Source organism: Aphanomyces invadans (assembly GCF_000520115.1).
Source record: "Aphanomyces invadans strain NJM9701 unplaced genomic scaffold supercont1.3, whole genome shotgun sequence".
NCBI lineage: Eukaryota > Oomycota > Saprolegniomycetes > Saprolegniales > Verrucalvaceae > Aphanomyces > Aphanomyces invadans.
In genome coordinates, this window is record NW_008580148.1 from 1,635,947 (window position 1) to 1,653,816 (window position 17,870).

The 17,870-nt window shown below is 55.0% G+C and overlaps 2 protein-coding genes across 2 annotated transcripts; one reads left to right on the plus strand and one right to left on the minus strand.

Moving 5' to 3' along the window:
* The first annotated feature begins 754 nt into the window (after positions 1-754).
* On the plus strand, positions 755-15,734 carry H310_02174 (hypothetical protein). Its single transcript, XM_008865598.1, has 31 exons — positions 755-2,917; positions 2,979-3,440; positions 3,499-3,839; positions 3,897-4,084; positions 4,153-4,619; positions 4,679-4,965; positions 5,027-5,316; positions 5,377-5,514; positions 5,560-6,004; positions 6,078-6,446; positions 6,505-6,695; positions 6,745-7,341; positions 7,385-7,524; positions 7,581-7,864; positions 7,911-7,999; positions 8,046-8,179; positions 8,231-8,461; positions 8,508-8,764; positions 8,817-9,030; positions 9,090-9,482; positions 9,537-9,812; positions 9,869-10,372; positions 10,421-10,812; positions 10,863-11,134; positions 11,180-11,367; positions 11,413-11,631; positions 11,680-11,999; positions 12,049-12,241; positions 12,290-13,245; positions 13,295-14,002; positions 14,057-15,734. Exons 1-31 carry the CDS (start codon positions 788-790, stop codon positions 14,685-14,687), a joined length of 12,306 nt encoding a protein of 4,101 aa, XP_008863820.1. The 5' UTR covers positions 755-787; the 3' UTR covers positions 14,688-15,734.
* H310_02175 (hypothetical protein) lies at positions 14,693-17,844 on the minus strand. The gene is made up of 2 exons (XM_008865599.1): positions 17,444-17,844; positions 14,693-17,369 (listed from the first exon to the last, which is right to left on the minus strand). Exons 1-2 carry the CDS (start codon positions 17,819-17,821, stop codon positions 14,829-14,831), a joined length of 2,919 nt encoding a protein of 972 aa, XP_008863821.1. The 5' UTR covers positions 17,822-17,844; the 3' UTR covers positions 14,693-14,828.
* Between the last annotated feature and the right edge of the window lie 26 nt (positions 17,845-17,870).

The window sequence follows — 17,870 nt, forward strand, 5'->3', positions numbered from 1 at the left end:
TCCAAGTCGACCCCCACGTTTACCAGATCACAACCTGTCACGTCGATTCCTGTCAACGATGATACCTCTTCCCAAGACTCGATTTGTTCGCAGCATCAGCTGAAAAACTGTGTACTGTGTGCACTGCGGCAAAAAATGAACGGATTGGCTCCCGCTGCGAACTCCCACGTCAAACCACGCCCAAGCCCACGACTGGCTATGCCCGCTTTGGTCAACGCACCATCCTATCGAAGTGCACCACCACCACTCAACGATGCAGGGTTCTGCAGCATCCATCACCTCAGTCGCTGTGTCCTGTGCAATCGCATGCCCGCCAAACAACAAACTACGACCCCTATACTGTCGACAGCTCATCCAAGTGCGGAAGACCGGACTCTCTGTGCCCCACATGGTCTCAGCAACTGCGTTCTCTGTGTCCGGTTGCAACCCCAACGAAGTGTTTCATTTCTTGCTGCGGTCGCGACGAGTGGTGCTCAGCCCCCCCAACGATGACAACTCTTGCGTATGAACTGGTCCCAGCTGATGCGTCGCCTAACTTATACTATGACACAATCGCGTTTTACATCATGACGTCAACACCGGGGCGGCATTGCTCGCAGTACATGTGCAGAGCGATACCGAGCGCGCCAGCGCCAGCAACCGCTCCTGCAATCGACCGCAGGCATGCCGTGCATTTGTGTGATGCCACGTCAATGTGCACAATCGCCGCCGTTACGACGAACCAATCAAAACGTTCGATTTTCCTCGTTGGATACAAATCGAAAGGTCGCGAGGTAGACGCGCGACGATGGAGGCGGATGCTGACACGGGGAACCAGACACCGCAGTTGCAATGGCGGAAGATTGAGTGCACGGGAGAGGCACCAAGTCGTCGCAGCGGTCACACGCTGACGATTGTCGGGTCGAACGGGTTTCTGTTTGGAGGATGCGACTACGCTGAACCTCCTGGCCCGACCAACGATCTATTTCAGCTACGCATCCACACCAACGGGTCATGCGATTGGAGTCGCGTGGCATTCCGAAAAGGGCCGTTGCCGCGATGGAAACACTCGGCAACTCTCGTGGACAACAAGATCTACCTCTTTGGCGGGTTTCACAACGCGACCACCCGATTTCAGGACGTCTGGATTTTCAATCCCATCACGATGGAGTGGAGTCAGCCTGTTCCCCAGTCAACGCCACGGTCGTCAACAACCCAAGTGAATAAGTCGGCGCTCACGTGGCCAGGGTGCCCCGCACCCCGCGGAGGCCATTCCGCTAGCCTCATCAACCGCGAAATCTACATCTTTGGAGGGTATGGCGGCCAAGGATACTCGCGCCGAGACTTTGACGACTTGTACGCGTTGAATGTGGACACGATGGCGTGGGGAAAAGTATCGACAAAAGGGAAGGGCCCCGAGCGCCGCTCTGGCCATCAAGCTTGCGCTGTCGACGCGCAACTGTTTGTATTTGGCGGATGGAACTGTACCACTCAGTTCAACGATTTGCACATCTTTGACACAGAGACTCTGTGCTGGAGCTCTGTGGAAGGGTCCCATATGAGCCATACGTCGCCAAGATGGAACCACGCGAGCTGCGCTGTCTTGGCCATTCCAAACGCAAAGATCTTTTGCTTTGGAGGGGTCCTCGGCCAAATGAACGAATATGGCGCACCTGGAATGTTCACCAACGACATAAGCGTTCTCGACACCGGCACGTTTGCTTGGACAGTACCAGAAACTCATGGTACGCCCCCGGCAGCCCGCGCTGACACCACTCTCGCGTACGACGACAAGGGGAGCCGCCTCATGATATGCGGCGGCTGGGCCAACTTATGGTTCAACGATGTGTTTTCGCTTGACGTGAGTTGCGTCGTGGGCCCACCGTATGCAATTACGGGAGTGCGCCCGTCTTTCGGCGCCATCACGGGAGGACTGTTGCTCACTGTAGAAGGCATCGACTTCACCCCCAAGCCCGTCATCGTTCGCTTCTCCTGTCGCAAGGGCACAATTGACGTCCCGGGGACGTACGTCAACGATCAAACGCTTACTGTCACGACGCCCGACTTCTCCATGTTCCCACCCGGTGACGTTCAAATTCGTGTCGCGCTGCAAGGCGACTCGTTCACGACGACGTTCCAAATGTTCAACTTCTTTGCAGTCACGAGCGCAGCCAAGACGTTGGCGTACGGGGCTGGCGTACAGTCTGGTGGTGCCGCGGCCGAGCCGATCACGTTTCTCCTTCAAGCGTGCGACGCCAACAGCCACCATCGCGTTCGAGGCGGTGACGAATTCATGGTGTCTGTGCGCTCCCTCGTCGACGACAAGGAGCTGCAAACCGTAATCCAAGACATGGACAACGGCACGTATGCAGTCACATATACTGCGCCTACTCGGGGCGAGTACGAAATCAACGTTCAATTTTGCGGCACGTTTGGCGGCGAGGTGGGCACGGTGTATGGGTTTCCGCTTGTCGTGTCGTTCGACGACGCGATGGCGCGGGACATGAATCGCATGACTGGCAAGTTAGTCATGGACGGTCTGTCCACCGATCTTCTTGCGCTCACACAACTGATCGAAGACTGCGGCAAAGGGCTTGACCTGGACGTGGGTTTGTCCGCGACCTTGGCGGACGAGACTGCCGCATTAATTCAACTCAAGGAGCACTTGTTCACCGTCGAGAAGAAGGGTGACTACACGCGGTGGTTGCTCGAAAAGACCAAGTCGCTACTGGCGTTTCTCTCAACTGCTGTCGACGTGGAAAAAGAAAAGAACCAGCTCGCAAATTTGGAAACGAGCTGGAACGACCTTGTCGTAAAGGTCCCTGTCGTGGCAGCGCGCATTGCTCCACGGCTGTCGGCGCAAAGTTCCCGCACCAAGGCCGACATTCAAGGATACCACGAAAAGCTCGTGGCATATGCTACCAAGGTCAAGCACAAGGTGGGTCACAGACTCATTTGCAGGAAATCTCGAGAATTTGCCCAACGAACTGCCGACGTAGGGCTTTTGGGAGTTTGAAACAGGCATGAAAAATGCTCTGCACATGCTGGACGAAGCGGCGCAAGAGTTTAGCAAAGAAGAAGCTGCGTTCAAGCGAATGCGTCACGTGGCAGAAATCTTTGAATGCCTACCATTGATGGACCCGAGTGAAAAGGTCGTGCAACATGTCTCAAGGACTCTCGAGCGCCTGCGCACAGTATGGACGGTCGTGGGGGACATCAGCCGCAAACTCCAGATGGCACGAGATCTGTTGTGGGTCGATTTGGACGGGTCCGTCCTCGAAGACGAGGCGAAAGCTATGATGAATGCTGTCAAGTCAGCGGGGAAAGAAAAGGAGATCAAGGACAGCAACGTGTACCAGGGGTTGGAAGCCATGGCGCACGACTTCTTGGTCAGTTGTCCATTGTACCAAGCGCTGCGTCACCCGTCCGTGCAGTCGCGCCACTGGGTCGAGCTGATGGAGGTACTGTTCTCCTGGAAGTTGACAAGGATATTTGACGTGAAGCGTCGTCGCGCTGTAGTTGGTTCATCAAACGTTTCCCAATCCGATCGATCATGTCGAGCTAAAATTTGCCGACATCATGGGGCTCGGTCTCCATCGCTTTCAAAAGGACGTTGAAGACCTCACGGAGCGGGCGCAAAAAGAATCGCGGGTGGAGCAAGCGCTGCAAGAAGTGGAGGCTAGGTGGACGGCGATATGCTTTGACATGTCCACGTACAAGGACACGGAGATTCCAATCCTTCGCGTTCGGGATGAAGACGTTGAAATCCTCGAAGCGGATCAAGTCATGCTGCAGAGCATGCTCAGCAGTCGCGTTCAATTCTTCAAAGGGCTCAGCGAGATGTGGTCTCAGCGCCTCACGTACGTGCCAACGCTACACGTCTTCACCACGGTCGTCGCTTGACCTGGAGACGGCAGGTGCATCGCGGACGTGACGATGGCACTCGGAGAATTCCAACGCACGTGGTCGTACTTGGAGCCCCTGTTCATTGGGTCTGACGAAGTGAAGAAGGAGCTGCCGGACGACGCCGCCCAGTTCGTTGCGATCGATGCGGCAGTCAAGGAAATCCTGACATCATTTGCCCAAGCTAAAGTAATTCTTACAGGTACAACACGCGATGTCACATGACCGACCAAACGTGGTCCACTTGGTTGATAACGACGAGCGCTGTAGCTTGCACGGCCCGCCTTTCCCAGCTTCAGGAGCTTGCTACGTTGTCCACGTCGTTGCAAAAGTGCCAAAACTCGCTCATCGAGTTCCTCGATGGAAAACGACGGCTCTTTCCCCGGTTCTATTTTACTTCTGAAGCCGACTTGCTCGACATCCTGTCCAACGGGGGCACCCCCGCCGCCATCACCAAGCACTTGTCCAAAGTGTTTCTCGCCACACAAGCGTTTACGTTTGAGTCGGGCACGACTGTCACCCACTTTGTCTCGAACGTCGGCAACGAAACGATTCGATTCGTGGCGCCTGTCACGTTGTCGGGCAAAGTCGAAGGGTACCTCACCGACGCGTTGAACGGGATGAAGCTCACGCTGAAGGAAAATATCAAGAGCACCATCAAACGGTACCCGCAGCTGTCCCGGACGGACTGGCTCATGTCTCGAACGAATGATGGCGCGTTGCTGGATGCCGCCCAGGTGATTGGAGCCTCCATCAATGCATCGCCTGACATCGACCTTTGTGGACCGGGGCGTAGGTGGTGCTGCTCGTGTCCAGCATGGAATACGTAAAGAGCGTCGAGGCAGCCCTGGTCGGGGTCGGTAGCGGCCATGCCAGCGCACTGTCCGAACTACTCGAGAAAATTACAATGCAGCTCAACGACTTGATCAAGTTGACGCGTGGGCCGCTCAACGACGAAGAACGCCAGCGCGTGATGTGCATGATCACCACGGATGCCCACAGTCGAGATGTTGTTCAGTCACTCATTAGCCAACACGTCACGGCACTTTCGTCGTTTGTGTGGCAAGCGCAGCTCAAACCTCGGTATGTCTGCCCTGTACTGGTCATTCATGTCATCGATTCGTGCTGTTGTGATCACACTTAGGCTATGCGTCACCGACCAGACGGCGCTGGACATTTGCGATGCCACGTTCGAGTATGGCCTCGAGTACCTCGGCAATGGCCCTCGGCTGGTCATCACGCCGCTGACGGACCGCATGTACGTAACAGCAACGCAAGCGCTGAACTTGCACCTCGGGTGTGCGCCATCGGGTCCAGCCGGGACGGGCAAAACCGAAACAACGAAAGACCTGGCGAGTGCGTTGGGGAAACCATGCTACGTCTTCAACTGCTCGCCTGAAATGGACTTCAAGAGCCTTGGCAATATTTTCAAAGGTGCGTACGGTGGACGAACATAGCAAACGAGTGCGTCGTTGACACGTGTACGTGGTGTAGGCCTGGCGTCCAGCGGGGCGTGGGGTTGCTTTGACGAGTTTAATCGGTTGATTCCCGAAGTGTTGAGTGTGTGCTGTCTCCAGTTCAAAGCCGTGTGCGACGGCATCAAGGGCGACTTGTCGTCGATCATCCTCGAAGGTTTGTAGAGCTCTGGCACGAGTGATGCTAACAGTGCGTTTGAAGGAGACTCTGTGGTCTTGGATCCGACGTGCGGAACGTTCATCACGATGAACCCGGGGTACTTGGGGCGGTCGGAGCTTCCTGAAGGGCTCAAAGCGCTCTTTCGACCCATCACGGTCATGCTACCCGACCTGTGTTTGATATGCGAAAACATGCTCATGGCGCAGGGCTTTACCGAAGCCAAGACTCTCGCGTCCAAGTTTTACCACTTGTACCATCTTTGCAAAGAACTCCTGTCACAACAGGACCACTACGATTGGGGCCTACGAGCCATCAAGTCGATTTTGCTAATCACAGGATCCCTCAAACGAAGCGAACCGACGCTGACTGAGTCCCAGCTCCTGCTGCGGGCGCTGCGTGACTTCAACGTTCCGAAGCTTGTCCTGCACGACCAGCCCATTTTCCACGGTCTCCTTCATGACTTGTTCCCAGAACAACCCCCGCCTCGGTATAACACCCCAACGACTCTGTCGCATGCCATGTTCGTTCGACCTCACCAGAGTACTCGCTATTGCCTCTAGAAAAGTCCACGCGACGTTTGAAAAGCACATTGAATCGGCATGCGAAACGCTAGGACTGTGGCCCGAAGAAACGTTTCGCCTCAAGGTCGTGCAACTGGACGAGCTTTTGGTCCTGCGTCATTGTGTGTTTGTGATGGGCCCAGCGGGCGCCGGCAAGTCCGAGTGCATCCTCGCGCTGCAAACTGCCAACGGACTGCACGGCACCAAAGTCAAGCTTGTGGACATCAACCCCAAGGTTGTGTCGACGGACGAATTGTACGGTTCCATGCACGTGACGACACGAGAATGGAAGGACGGGCTGCTTTCCAAAGTCATGCGCGATTTAGCCAACGACGAGTCGGATCAATGCAAGTGGCTTGTGCTTGATGGGTAAGACGGAATCAACCGCGGTCTGCTTCCACATTGACCCTCGTGCCATATTCGGTAGCGACCTCGACGCAAACTGGATCGAAAGCATGAACAGCGTCATGGACGACAACAAAACGCTGACGCTGGCGTCCAACGAACGCATTCCGCTGAAAAATCACATGCGATTGATCTTCGAAATCCAGGACCTGGCCTACGCGACCCCAGCGACAGTCAGCCGAGCGGGGATTCTGTATCTGTCCACGGATGAAGGTCCAGACTGTGCAAGCATGCGGCTGACTCATGTCTCCTCTACCCGTAGGCACACAATACAGGTCGTTTTTGGCCAGCTGGCTCAGCGACACGTCCCCCGAAGTCGACGTTCGTTCGCGGCTCGGGGAGTGCGTCATGCGCTATGTCGAGCCGTGTCTGGCGTACCACAAGAAACTGAAAACGATCGTACCGTTGGAAGACATTTCGGTCGTCCAGAGCTTTCTCCACTTTTTGGACGCCACACTTACCACAGCAATCGTGGACGACCCCAAGAAAATTGACATTGTGTGTGGATTTGCCTCGATATGGGCGTTCGGAGCCGCGCTGTGTGTGGCCGACGACGGCACAGACTACCGCAAGCTCTTTTCCGAGTGGTGGCGCGCCGAGTTCAAAGGAATCAAGATCCCCATCCGCGATACCGTGTTTGAGTACTATCTGAACCCCACAACGTTCCAGTTTGACTCGTGGCGCGCGAGTCCGTTCTTCACAGCCATCAAGTTTGACGGCCACGAGTCCATGCATGCCGTGACGGTTCCGACCACCGAAACAGTCAGCACGTTGCTCTGGACGAGTAAAATGATCAGCGAAGCACACGGCGTGATGTTGTGCGGGCATGCTGGAACAGGAAAGACACAAATGATCAAGGGTACGCATGCTTTGGAATGGCGGAGGTATTTGACGCATGACAGGTTTTCTCACCACGGCCGCGCAACAACATCTCTTGAATGGCCAAGGGAAAACTTACTTGTCGAGCACTCTCAACTTCAACTATTACACAAATGCCGCCGTCCTCCAAAGCGCGTGTGAGTCGAAACTCGTCAAGCGGATGGTAAGGGCACGCGCTCGCTGTGTCGTCTGCACGACACAGACTCACATGGCCTGTAGGGCTCGACGTTTGGACCCATGGTGAACGGGGCGCAGTGGATCTTCTTCTTGGACGACTTGAATTTGCCCATGGTGGATCCATACCGAACGCAGAGCGCACTGGCGCTGCTCCGCCAACTCATGGACTACAACCACTGGTACGACCGCGCCAAGTTTACAGTCAAGCAAGTCGTCGACTGTCAGTTTGTGACGTGCATGAATCCCACGGGCGGGTCCTTTTACATCAACCCACGCCTCCAACGACACTTTGCCACGTTTGCCGTGACGTTGCCGAGCGCCACAAGGTTTGTTTTCTGAACGTAGCGCATCTTCTCATCACGAGCGATGTAGCCTGTTGTCCATCTATCAAACGTTTCTGGACGGCCACTTGAACGATTTCAACGACGACATCCGCAAAGCAGCCGTGAATATTTTAAAAGGTAGTCTACTCGCTCGATAGCGGTTGCCTTATCCAACCATGCGCAGGAGCGCTGGCGTTGCACGCGCAAGTGTCAAGTACGTTTCGTAAGACGGCGGCCAACTTTCACTACGAATTCAATATTCGCCATCTCTCGAACGTCGTCCAAGGCATTCTCATGTCGAAACCGGCCTACGTCGAGGTACATGCCTTGAATCACTTGGCACGGTCGCCGACGATCGATGTCGAGTAGGACAGCGCCAAGTTTGTCCTGCTTTGGTTGCACGAGTCCGCGCGCGTGTACGGCGACCGCCTCGTGTCGCGCCAGGACTTGAACAAGTACAACGCACTGGCCCAACAGAACGCCAAGAAACTGTTTCCGTCGGTGCCGATCCAAAAGTACTTTGCGCAGGAAAATGCCGATGCGCTCGTGTTTTGCCCCCAATCCATGTCTGGAACTGCCCTGGATTTGGACTACGACCAGGTACCTGAGGCGCTTGCACGGCGCAGGTCTGAACACGTCAGCATAGGTCTTGTCTGTGGCCGACATGAAAACCCGGTTGGAAGAAGCGCTGGCAGACTACAACTTGGTCAATCCCAAAATGGACCTTGTTCTTTTCAAAGACGCGATCGAGCACGTTGCACGAATCATGCGCATCATTTCGATTGCGTCGGGTCATGCCATGCTCGTGGGGGTCGGTGGGAGCGGTCGAAAATCGCTCGCTCGACTCAGCGCCTACCTTGTGCACTATGCCGTCGTTGACATTACCATCACGCAATCCTACACGTATCCGTTCCCAATCGAATCCTCGCGGTCTCAACATTAGTGTCTGGGGTAGACTGACTGACTTCAAAACGGACTTGCAGTCCATGTTTGCACGAGCGGGTATGAAGGGAGAGAAGGTTGCGTTCGTCCTCTCCGACGCCGACATCAAGAACGAGAGAATGCTCGTGTACATCAACGATTTGCTCAGTTCTGGCTCGATCGCGGACCTGTACACGACGGAAGAGCAGGACGCCATCCTGGCCCAGTTGTCTGTGAAAGTAAAAGGCGTACGATCGATGCGTTGTCTAGACAATCTTGCCACACATGACGTATTGTGCCTGTATAGGACAAGGACGAGTGCTGGGCCTACTTCTTACATCAGCTCAAAGAGCACGTCCACTGTATACTGTGCTTTTCGCCCGCGGGGTCGACGTTTCGCGTGTGGGCTCGAAAGTTTCCGGCACTTGTCAACTGCACTATCATTGACTGGTTCCAACCGTGGCCCGTCGACGCCCTGCAAAGCGTCGCTGTCAAGTGCCTCGCGACAACCACGCTTCACGGCGACACGTTGACAGCCGTCGAGCAGTTCATGCCGCACTCATTCGAGTCGGTGAACGGGATGGCAGAGAAATTCAAAAACGAGGAAGGCCGAGTCGTGTACACCACGCCGAAAACATACCTCGAATTCCTGTCCCTGTATACCACCCTGCTCGTGTCAAAGCAACAAGAGATGTCCAAAGTACGACGGGATGTGCCATGGCCCGTTCGGTTGCTGACGTTTTTTTTCGTGCAGGCGATATTTCGCTTACAGTCGGGGCTGGACAAGTTGGAGAGCACGTCCCACGTTGTCGCCAATATCGAAGAAGATTTGACTAAAACACTCGAGGAAGCCATGAAAAAGAAGGCGATTGCCGAAGAAATGGCTGACGTTGTCGCGGCGGATAAGCTTATCGTTGAAAGGGAAACAGAAAAGGCCAACGTGGAGGCGGACAAATGTGCCGTGATCCATGCCGACATGGCTACCAAGAAGGCCGACACGGAGCGAGAGTTGGCAGCCGCGCAACCGATGGTCTGTGCGAATGGGCAAGCTGCGTGGTTGAGCATTTGCCTCACACGTTGTTGTAGGTGGACGCGGCCATGGCAGCCCTGGATACACTCAATCGAAAAGATTTGGGCAACTGCAAAACCATGTCCAAACCACCTGCGGGAGTTGGCGACATTTTTGCCAGCGTCATGCTGCTCTTTGCTGGCATCAACCCAGACGTACCTGTCCAAAAGAACGGCAAAGTCAAGGAAAAGGACCGAGCGTGGGAAGTGTGCAAGAAAATCTTGCTGGCCAACGTCAACGGACTCATCGACGAGCTCAAGAATTTCAAGCTCCTCGTCGATACGAACGCTGTGCCGGAAGCGAATTGGAAAGAGATCCGACCGCTGCTCGAGTTGCCGCATTTCAACGTCGAGATCATCGAGAAACGCAACTCGGCCGCCGCCGGGCTATGTGCGTGGGTGATCAACATTGTTCAGTACTACGATGTGCTTGTGACGATTGAACCGAAGCGCAAGGCCTTACAAGAAATCACAGACAAGTACTCAGTGGCCAACGAAAAGCTCACGGCCGTCCAGACAAAGGCAGGGATGTTGTTGGACTGCAGATGTAGTTGACAATTACCGCGATAGGTTCATGAACTTGAAGAGCGTCTGGCCAAGCTAACGGCCTCGTACGAGCAAACGATGGAAGATGTGAATGTCGCGATAGCAACCGTCGAGCGCGGCAAGATTCGCATGAACTTAGCGAAGCGACTCACGGCGGCGCTGGGCAGTGAAAACATTCGGTGGCAGCAAAACGTCGACCTGTTGAAACACGAAGCGGCTACCACAGTTGGCGATGTCTTGATAGCAGCTGCGTTCGTGTCGTACGCTGGGCCGTTCACAAAACCATATCGAGAGCTGCTGGTGAATGGTCACTGGCGGCCGTTCTTACTTGGGCTCAAAAAGCCGCTCGCACTTCAAATTGACGCAACCCCTGTGGCGATGCTGACGCCACCAACCGATGAAGCGGCTTGGATTGGGTATGCCATGGGCTCTATCCACCGAAGCTCTGACGAACTCTTCACTGCAGATTTGGCCTTCCAAGCGATCGGGTCTCGATTGAAAACGGCACAATCGTTCAGCATTGCAAACGGTGGCCACTGTTAATTGATCCGCAGCTGCAAGCGATCCACTGGCTTCGAGCAAAGGAAGCCCTAGTGGTCGTCCGGCAGCACCAGCCAAGTCTAATTTTGACGTTGGAGACTGCCATCGAGCATGGCCAGGCACTGTTGCTGGAGAATATAGAAGAAAAAATCGATCCACTTTTGTGGCCGGTCATCAGCCGGTGCACCATGAATAAAGGTACGATCACATCTACCACTGCGCACGTGATGGCAAGAGTGGTAGGGCGCAAAACGTGCCTGAAACTCGGGGACAAAGTCATCGAGTGGGCGCCGTCATTTCGTTTGTACCTTCACACGACGATGGCAAATCCGCATTACGCCCCCGAAATTCAAGCCGAGACCACCCTCGTCAACTTTTCGGTCACACCGCAGGGCTTGGAAGATCAATTGCTGGCGTTAGTCGTACGCAAGGTTGGTTATAATCTTACCCAACGATGGTTTGACATGTGGAGACAGGAATGGCCCAAAAAAGCCAAGGCCCGGACGGCGCTCATCCAGCAGCAAAATCGATTCAAAATCACCATGCAGGCCCTCGAAGACAAGATCCTGACCAGTTTGGCCGAAGCGGACGGGGATGTCACCGAAAACGTCACGTTGATTGGGGACTTGGAAACGACGAAAGCGACGGCCGACGCGCTGTTCATCCAGGCCAAGAACGCTGCCGACATCGAATTGGTACCGTTGTGAACGTTAGACGGTGTGAGATGACCAAGTGTTGCGCAGACAATCAACCAACTGAGCGCGAGGTACCAAAGTGTCGCACGGCGCGGCGCGTTGCTTTTTTTCATCCTGAATAACCTGCACAAGTTGCACGCGTACCACGTCTTTTCCTTGAATGCGTTTGTCGTAATGTTTCAACGGGGCATGGACGTTGCCAAACCGTACGACGACGAGAAGAAATCAAACAATTTGGCGTTGTCGCGGTTCAAAGCGGCGGCGAAGCGCGTGATTGTGAGCCAGCGTTTTCATTGGAATGTCGACGTGTTGCTCATGGACCGAGTCCTGGAAGAAGCGCACTTTGACATGGCTGCCATTCTGGACAGGTTCATCTTTTCCTGAGGCGTGCCTTGTGTAATTCCTGTCCCATTCCAGTGCGCAAGAAGAAGTCCCAGACGAGTCCATTATCGCGCCAAGATGTGCGAGCTTGCAAACGAGTATCACTGAAGTTGTGTTTGACTACGTTCGACGTGGTTTGTTTGAGAAGGACAAGCTGGTCGTGGCCACCCAGCTGTGCTTTGCCATCCTCAAAGACGAGAACAAGATCACTGCGCAGGAAATTACATTCGTAAGCCACAAGGAACCGCTGTCTTGTGGACTGACGAGACGTCCGTAGCTGACCACAAGTCCTGTTGCGGACGACATGACTACCTGTACGACCCAGATTGGAGTCTTAAATGAGTGGCTGCCAGATCTACTGTGGTCCAAACTGCGCAGGCTGGAAGAACTCGTGCCATTGCTCACGAACGAGTTCAAACTGGACGGGGACGAATGGAGGGAATGGTACCAATCGGACACCCCGGAAAGCGATCCGATGCCCGGCAAAGCGCGGTCGCCGTTGGTCCAACTGCTTTTGCTCCGGACGTTGCGGCCGGACCGACTGCTCGTCGCCTTGAGCGCATTTATAGCGTCTCATTTGGGGTCGTTTTTCATCCACCAACCTCCGTTTGACTTGGAGAGCATTTACCAAGAAGCAAGTGCATCGACTCCAATCTTTTTCATTCTGTTTCCAGGTGTCGACCCGACAGCAGACATCGAACAACTTGGACGGCGTTTTCAAATGACGGCGGACCGCGGCAATTTTGTCTTGATCTCGATGGGCCAAGGACAGGAAGGGCCGGCAGAGAGAACGCTAGAGCGGTTTGCAGCCGACGGGTCATGGGTTGTCCTACAAAACATCCACTTGATGCCTCGGTGGCTGCCGCATCTGACTCGAATTCTGGACCAGTGCAGCCATACGGCAGACCCAAACTTTCGGTGTTTTCTGTCCGCAGAAGCCCCTGGGTTGCCAACTCTCACCAACATCCCCGAGATGCTGCTACAGGTGTGCATCAAGGTGGCAAATGAAGCGCCGGCGGACCTGAAGAGCAATCTTCGCCGGGCGTGGGCGTCGTTTTCGCTCAAGACGATCGAAACCAGCTTGAAGCCGAGCGAGTACCAAGGGTGCTTGTTTGCTCTATGCTTTTATCATGCTGTGATCTTGGGCCGGAAGCGATTTGGATGCCAAGGATGGAGTCGACCGTACAGTTTTAACCAAGGCGATCTCACCCTGTGTGCCGACGTCCTTCGACGGTACAAGTGAACCTTTGTCGATTCCTCTTATGACAGCCCGTCGCGATAGCTACATGGACAGGACGCTTGACGAAACTCTCCCGTGGGATGACTTGCGATACATCTTTGGCGAGATTATGTACGGCGGCCACATTACCGACTTTTGGGATCGCTTGACTAACAAGACGTACTTGCAAGTGCTGTTCAAGGAGGACATGCTCAAATCCAAGGACTTGATGCCTGGCTTGGCCGCTCCAGATCCGTACGTGTTCACGTACTCCAAATACGCAAGCTTCATCGAGACGAGCTTGCCCGTCGAAACGCCAGCAATCTTTGGCTTACACCCGAACACGGAAATTCAAACCATGACGAGTGCGTGCAACGACTTGTTTCTCAACCTTCAGCGCGTCGGCAGTGCCATGCTCGGCATTGCGCCGTCGTCGTCGTACCAAATCGCAACGACGTCGCACACCAAGTCGGCCATTGTCCAGAGTTTGACGAGCCAGCTCCCATCGGACTTTGACCTGGTCACGCTGCAAGCCCAAGCCCAGCCCATGTTGGAGCAAGGACATTCGACCGCGCCGTATGTTGTCGTCGCAATGCAAGAGTGCACTCGAATGAACAGCCTGCTTCAGATCATGCGGCAGTCGCTAAACGACTTGATCAAAGGAATGAATGGCCAGCTCAACATGACCGATTCCATGGAGGAGTTGCTGGAAGCCATGTCGCTGCAGCAAGTCCCTGGTCGAAACCCCGTCCATAGTTGCTCGTGGGAAAGGTACATGACGATGACGGCGAAACGCATGTATGCCCTGAATGGATTTCGTTGTAGGTACGCTTGGGCATCGCGCAAGCCGCTGTCGGTGTGGTTTGCCGACCTGTTGGAGCGCGCCTCGTTCTTGTCGGCGTGGGTACAGGACTGGTCCTTACCCACGTCCATGTGGTTGTCTGGGTTGTTCAACCCGGCGGCGTTTCTCACCGCGGTGAAACAAGTCACTGCACGCAACTTGGACTTCCCCCTTGACAACATGACCATTGAAACGCATATCCTTCACACGATGGTAGTTCCGACCACGGCTGCCGATAAAGGCTTCTTTGTCCACGGCCTCTACCTTGAAGGGGCTCGGTGGTATTTTAGCGACGACACCGATGAACTGCACGCGCACTCGTACACAATTGACCAACTTGAGCACCCGTGCGCCGGGCATCTCAGCGACGCCGTGCCCAAAGAAGTCGTGTGCCAAATGCCCATCGTGTACATTCGAGCAGTGTCGATCCAAGCCGATTGGGAGGCGACCGCCACCGGCTACTTTCGCCATGACTCGGCTGTGTACGAGTGCCCCGTGTACGTGACATCGCAACGAGGGCCAACATTTGTCTTTCTGGCCACGTTGAGCACGAAAGCGGCCAAGTCCAAGTGGATCATCGCAGGGGTCGCGCTGCTACTTCAAAAGGAAGGCTGACAAACCACGTGCTCCATGCGCGTAGAGCGTAATAATTGATTTGCCTATATTAAAATAGCCACCTCCATGCTGTTGACCGTTCCCGGCCATTCGCGTCGGGAAGGGAAATCGGAGTGGGCGATGCGGTCCAGCGCAACTTCCTCACGACTGGACAAACGCAGCGTACTTGGTGACGATCGCAGATACGTCCTCGCTGCGGACCGAGTCGCAGTAGTCTTCGGCCAACTGCGTGGGCATGTTGATCGCGGCAAAGTACGCATGCAGAGCGCCGAGAAAGTCGTCGCGGAGCGACGAGCCATAGATGGCAACTTGCAGCTTGACAACGTCTCGCACAACAATGAGGCTTTGCGCGTCCCGGGCGTTGAACTCTTTTGTGTGCACGACTTGAAACATCAGCGGAAGGACGTCTTGGAGGACAAACACGCGGACGAGGTCGCGGTGTTCCGACAGAACGGTCGTGTTCTCCTTGAAGAGGTGCTCGACCAAGTTTTGGCAAAACGTTGCGACCGCGCGGATGATGTGCAGTTCCAAATGAAACCCGTCCAAGATCAAGCGAAACACTTGCGGCAACGACGATGCGTTCGTGGGAGACCCGAGGACGCCCGTCAGGCGGTGCTGGACAATGTTCATCAGGAAGGCGTACAGGTACTTTTGAGCTGTAGCTTTCTCCGTCGCGTTGGTCTGGTCCGACACAATGAGCTCGACCACGTGCTGCAAAAACGGCATGGCGGTCCGGTCGAGGACGCCAAAAAATTCGGGCACCGCCTTGTACTGGATGATGAGCTGGTTCATCAACTGAACGACTTCCACGACATCGTTGGCTTCGCAAAACTGCATCAAGATGGTCAAGACGTCGGCCCGCGACAAGAACACCACCGGATCGAGTAGGATTACGAGACGATGGAGTGTGACGATGACCTTGCTTCGAACCGAGTCGCTCGTGGGGTACGCGAGCAGAACGCTTGCCGTGGCCGACAGCGTGGTTGTAAAGATGTCTTGCGACTGGCGGGTCTTGAAGCCTTTGAGGACGTGGCACATGGCGTTCAGGATATTGGCAAGATGGGTGCTGATCTCGACGGACGACGGCTGGCGCAAACACTGATCGATCTGGGCCAGCTGCGGCGTCAGGACAATTTCCACGTATTGCCACTTGAGCGGACCCGTTTGGTCTGTCGGCATCGATCCAATCAAGAATCCCGTGAGTTCAAATAAATACAATTGATCGTCCAGCGTGAGGCCATTCGCCATGGCCGCGGCTGCCGACTCTTGCGTGCAAGGGACAACCAGGTGCGGCTCCAACGCCTGCAGGAGCTGCGACATATGGGGATGCACGGCAGTTCCGAGCGACTTGAGCAATCGCAAGACCAAGTAACATGACCGGGAGCGTACGGTCGGGTGGTGGTGGCTGACACCAGCCGACCCAAAGATGCATTCCAGCAATCGCAGCAGCAAGTTTGCATCCACGCGGAGGAGGGGACTGTACCGGGTCGTCAGTTCGTAGTACATGCACAGCGTCCGGTAGTGGAACGATGGCAGGTTCGGGTGCGACAGGAACGCTTTGTGAACGGCCACGACCAACTGCATGAACGGCCCCTGCGGGTCTTCGTACTGCTGGAGATCTTTTGCCCCGGTCAGACCTTCCTTGAAGAAGTAGACGAGGGCCAAACACGCTTCCAGGTCTCGATGTTCGATCGAGTTCAACGTTTGCAAGGCTTCGTCCAATAAGGTCCCAATGTATTGAAGAATCACGTCCGGGCGCATGCGTGTTACGTTGACATAAATCGCGCGAAGTTGGCGGCGGTAGTCTTCGAACTCGGCATCGTCGACTTGGTCCTCTTCGTCGGGGTACCGCATTTGCCGGTAAATGCCATGGAGCCAAGAGCTCAAGTACTGCGACGGCTGGAACGCATCTTGAGGGTTTTCGCTGCGCAAGAGGCCAGTGAGCGCGTTTACAATCTCAAACACTTCCTGCGATACATCCGTCGTGTCATGCGCAAAGAGAAACCACGTGATCGGCATGAGCGACGCCAACATCGCGCTCGCTTGCTGGTATCGCTCGCGGTCGTTGGTCTGGCGGAACGAATCGATGCACGTGATGAGTTCCAGGCCCATCGTGTTGACAACCTCGCCAATCTCTTCGCACACGTCCGCGTCCTCGTTCAAGACGGGCTGCAACGCCGTCAGCACGGGTACGATCTCCAACGACGTGTACAGCGCGAGCTTCTTATCCGGCAACATGCCTTTCGCCACCACTTGGTTGATGCAGTTGGCTGCTCGGCACCGCAACGCGTCGAAGTGCTGCAACGTGTGGTACAGAAGCGGGACAAACCGCATGACTAGGCCAATGTCGACCCATTGAATGTACTTTTGAAGGGTTTCGAGCGCGGCCAACGACAGCGCCAACAGGTGCGTGTTGCTGCGGTCGTACGCCGTCAGCACGTTGTAAATCACGTCAAACGACTGCGCGATGCAGCTGCTCGGGCCATCTCGCATGGCGTCCTTGATCTTCATGTTGTGACTCGCGTATTCCGCTCCATACCGCGTCGAGTCGAACTCGACTATTTCTTCGTACGTGGCATTCAAAATGCAAAAGTACATCTCGACCATGAACGGGCCACGTGGCAGGAGCGCGAGTAAGTCATGGAATGCCGAACCCCAAGCGTCGGGGTAGTCGTGGCGAATCTACACAAGGCATGAATGTTCTTGCATGACGCACACGCGACGAATCGAATCGGGATCAAACTTGCAGTCCGTACCAGCAAAGCAATCACAACAGCAAGCTTGGTCTTGAGGAACGACGGCAAGTGGTCTTGCACCTGCAGCCATGCCACCAGCTCTGTCCGAATGTGGAGTGACATGTTGTACGTAAGCTGTGCATGGAACGGAGACCCCTCCGTCAGGTACTCTTGCAACGCTTGCAGCGAGTAGAACTTGACTTGATCGTGCGTCGACGCTTGAAAGAGTTGCAAGAAAAACTGGTAGCTCGTTTGCTTGGCGGCAAGGCAGTACATTTCCGCCTCCGCCTTGACCTTCTGTGCATTGACATCGTTGAGACTCGCTCCTGCGTACTGGAATGCATACAAGACGGCGCGCTCCAAGTCGGCTACATTCACCTCCTGGTGCGTCGTCGCCATCCCGACGTGATGTTGCTGCTGTGAATTCCCTGGTGACCAGGAGTTGGCC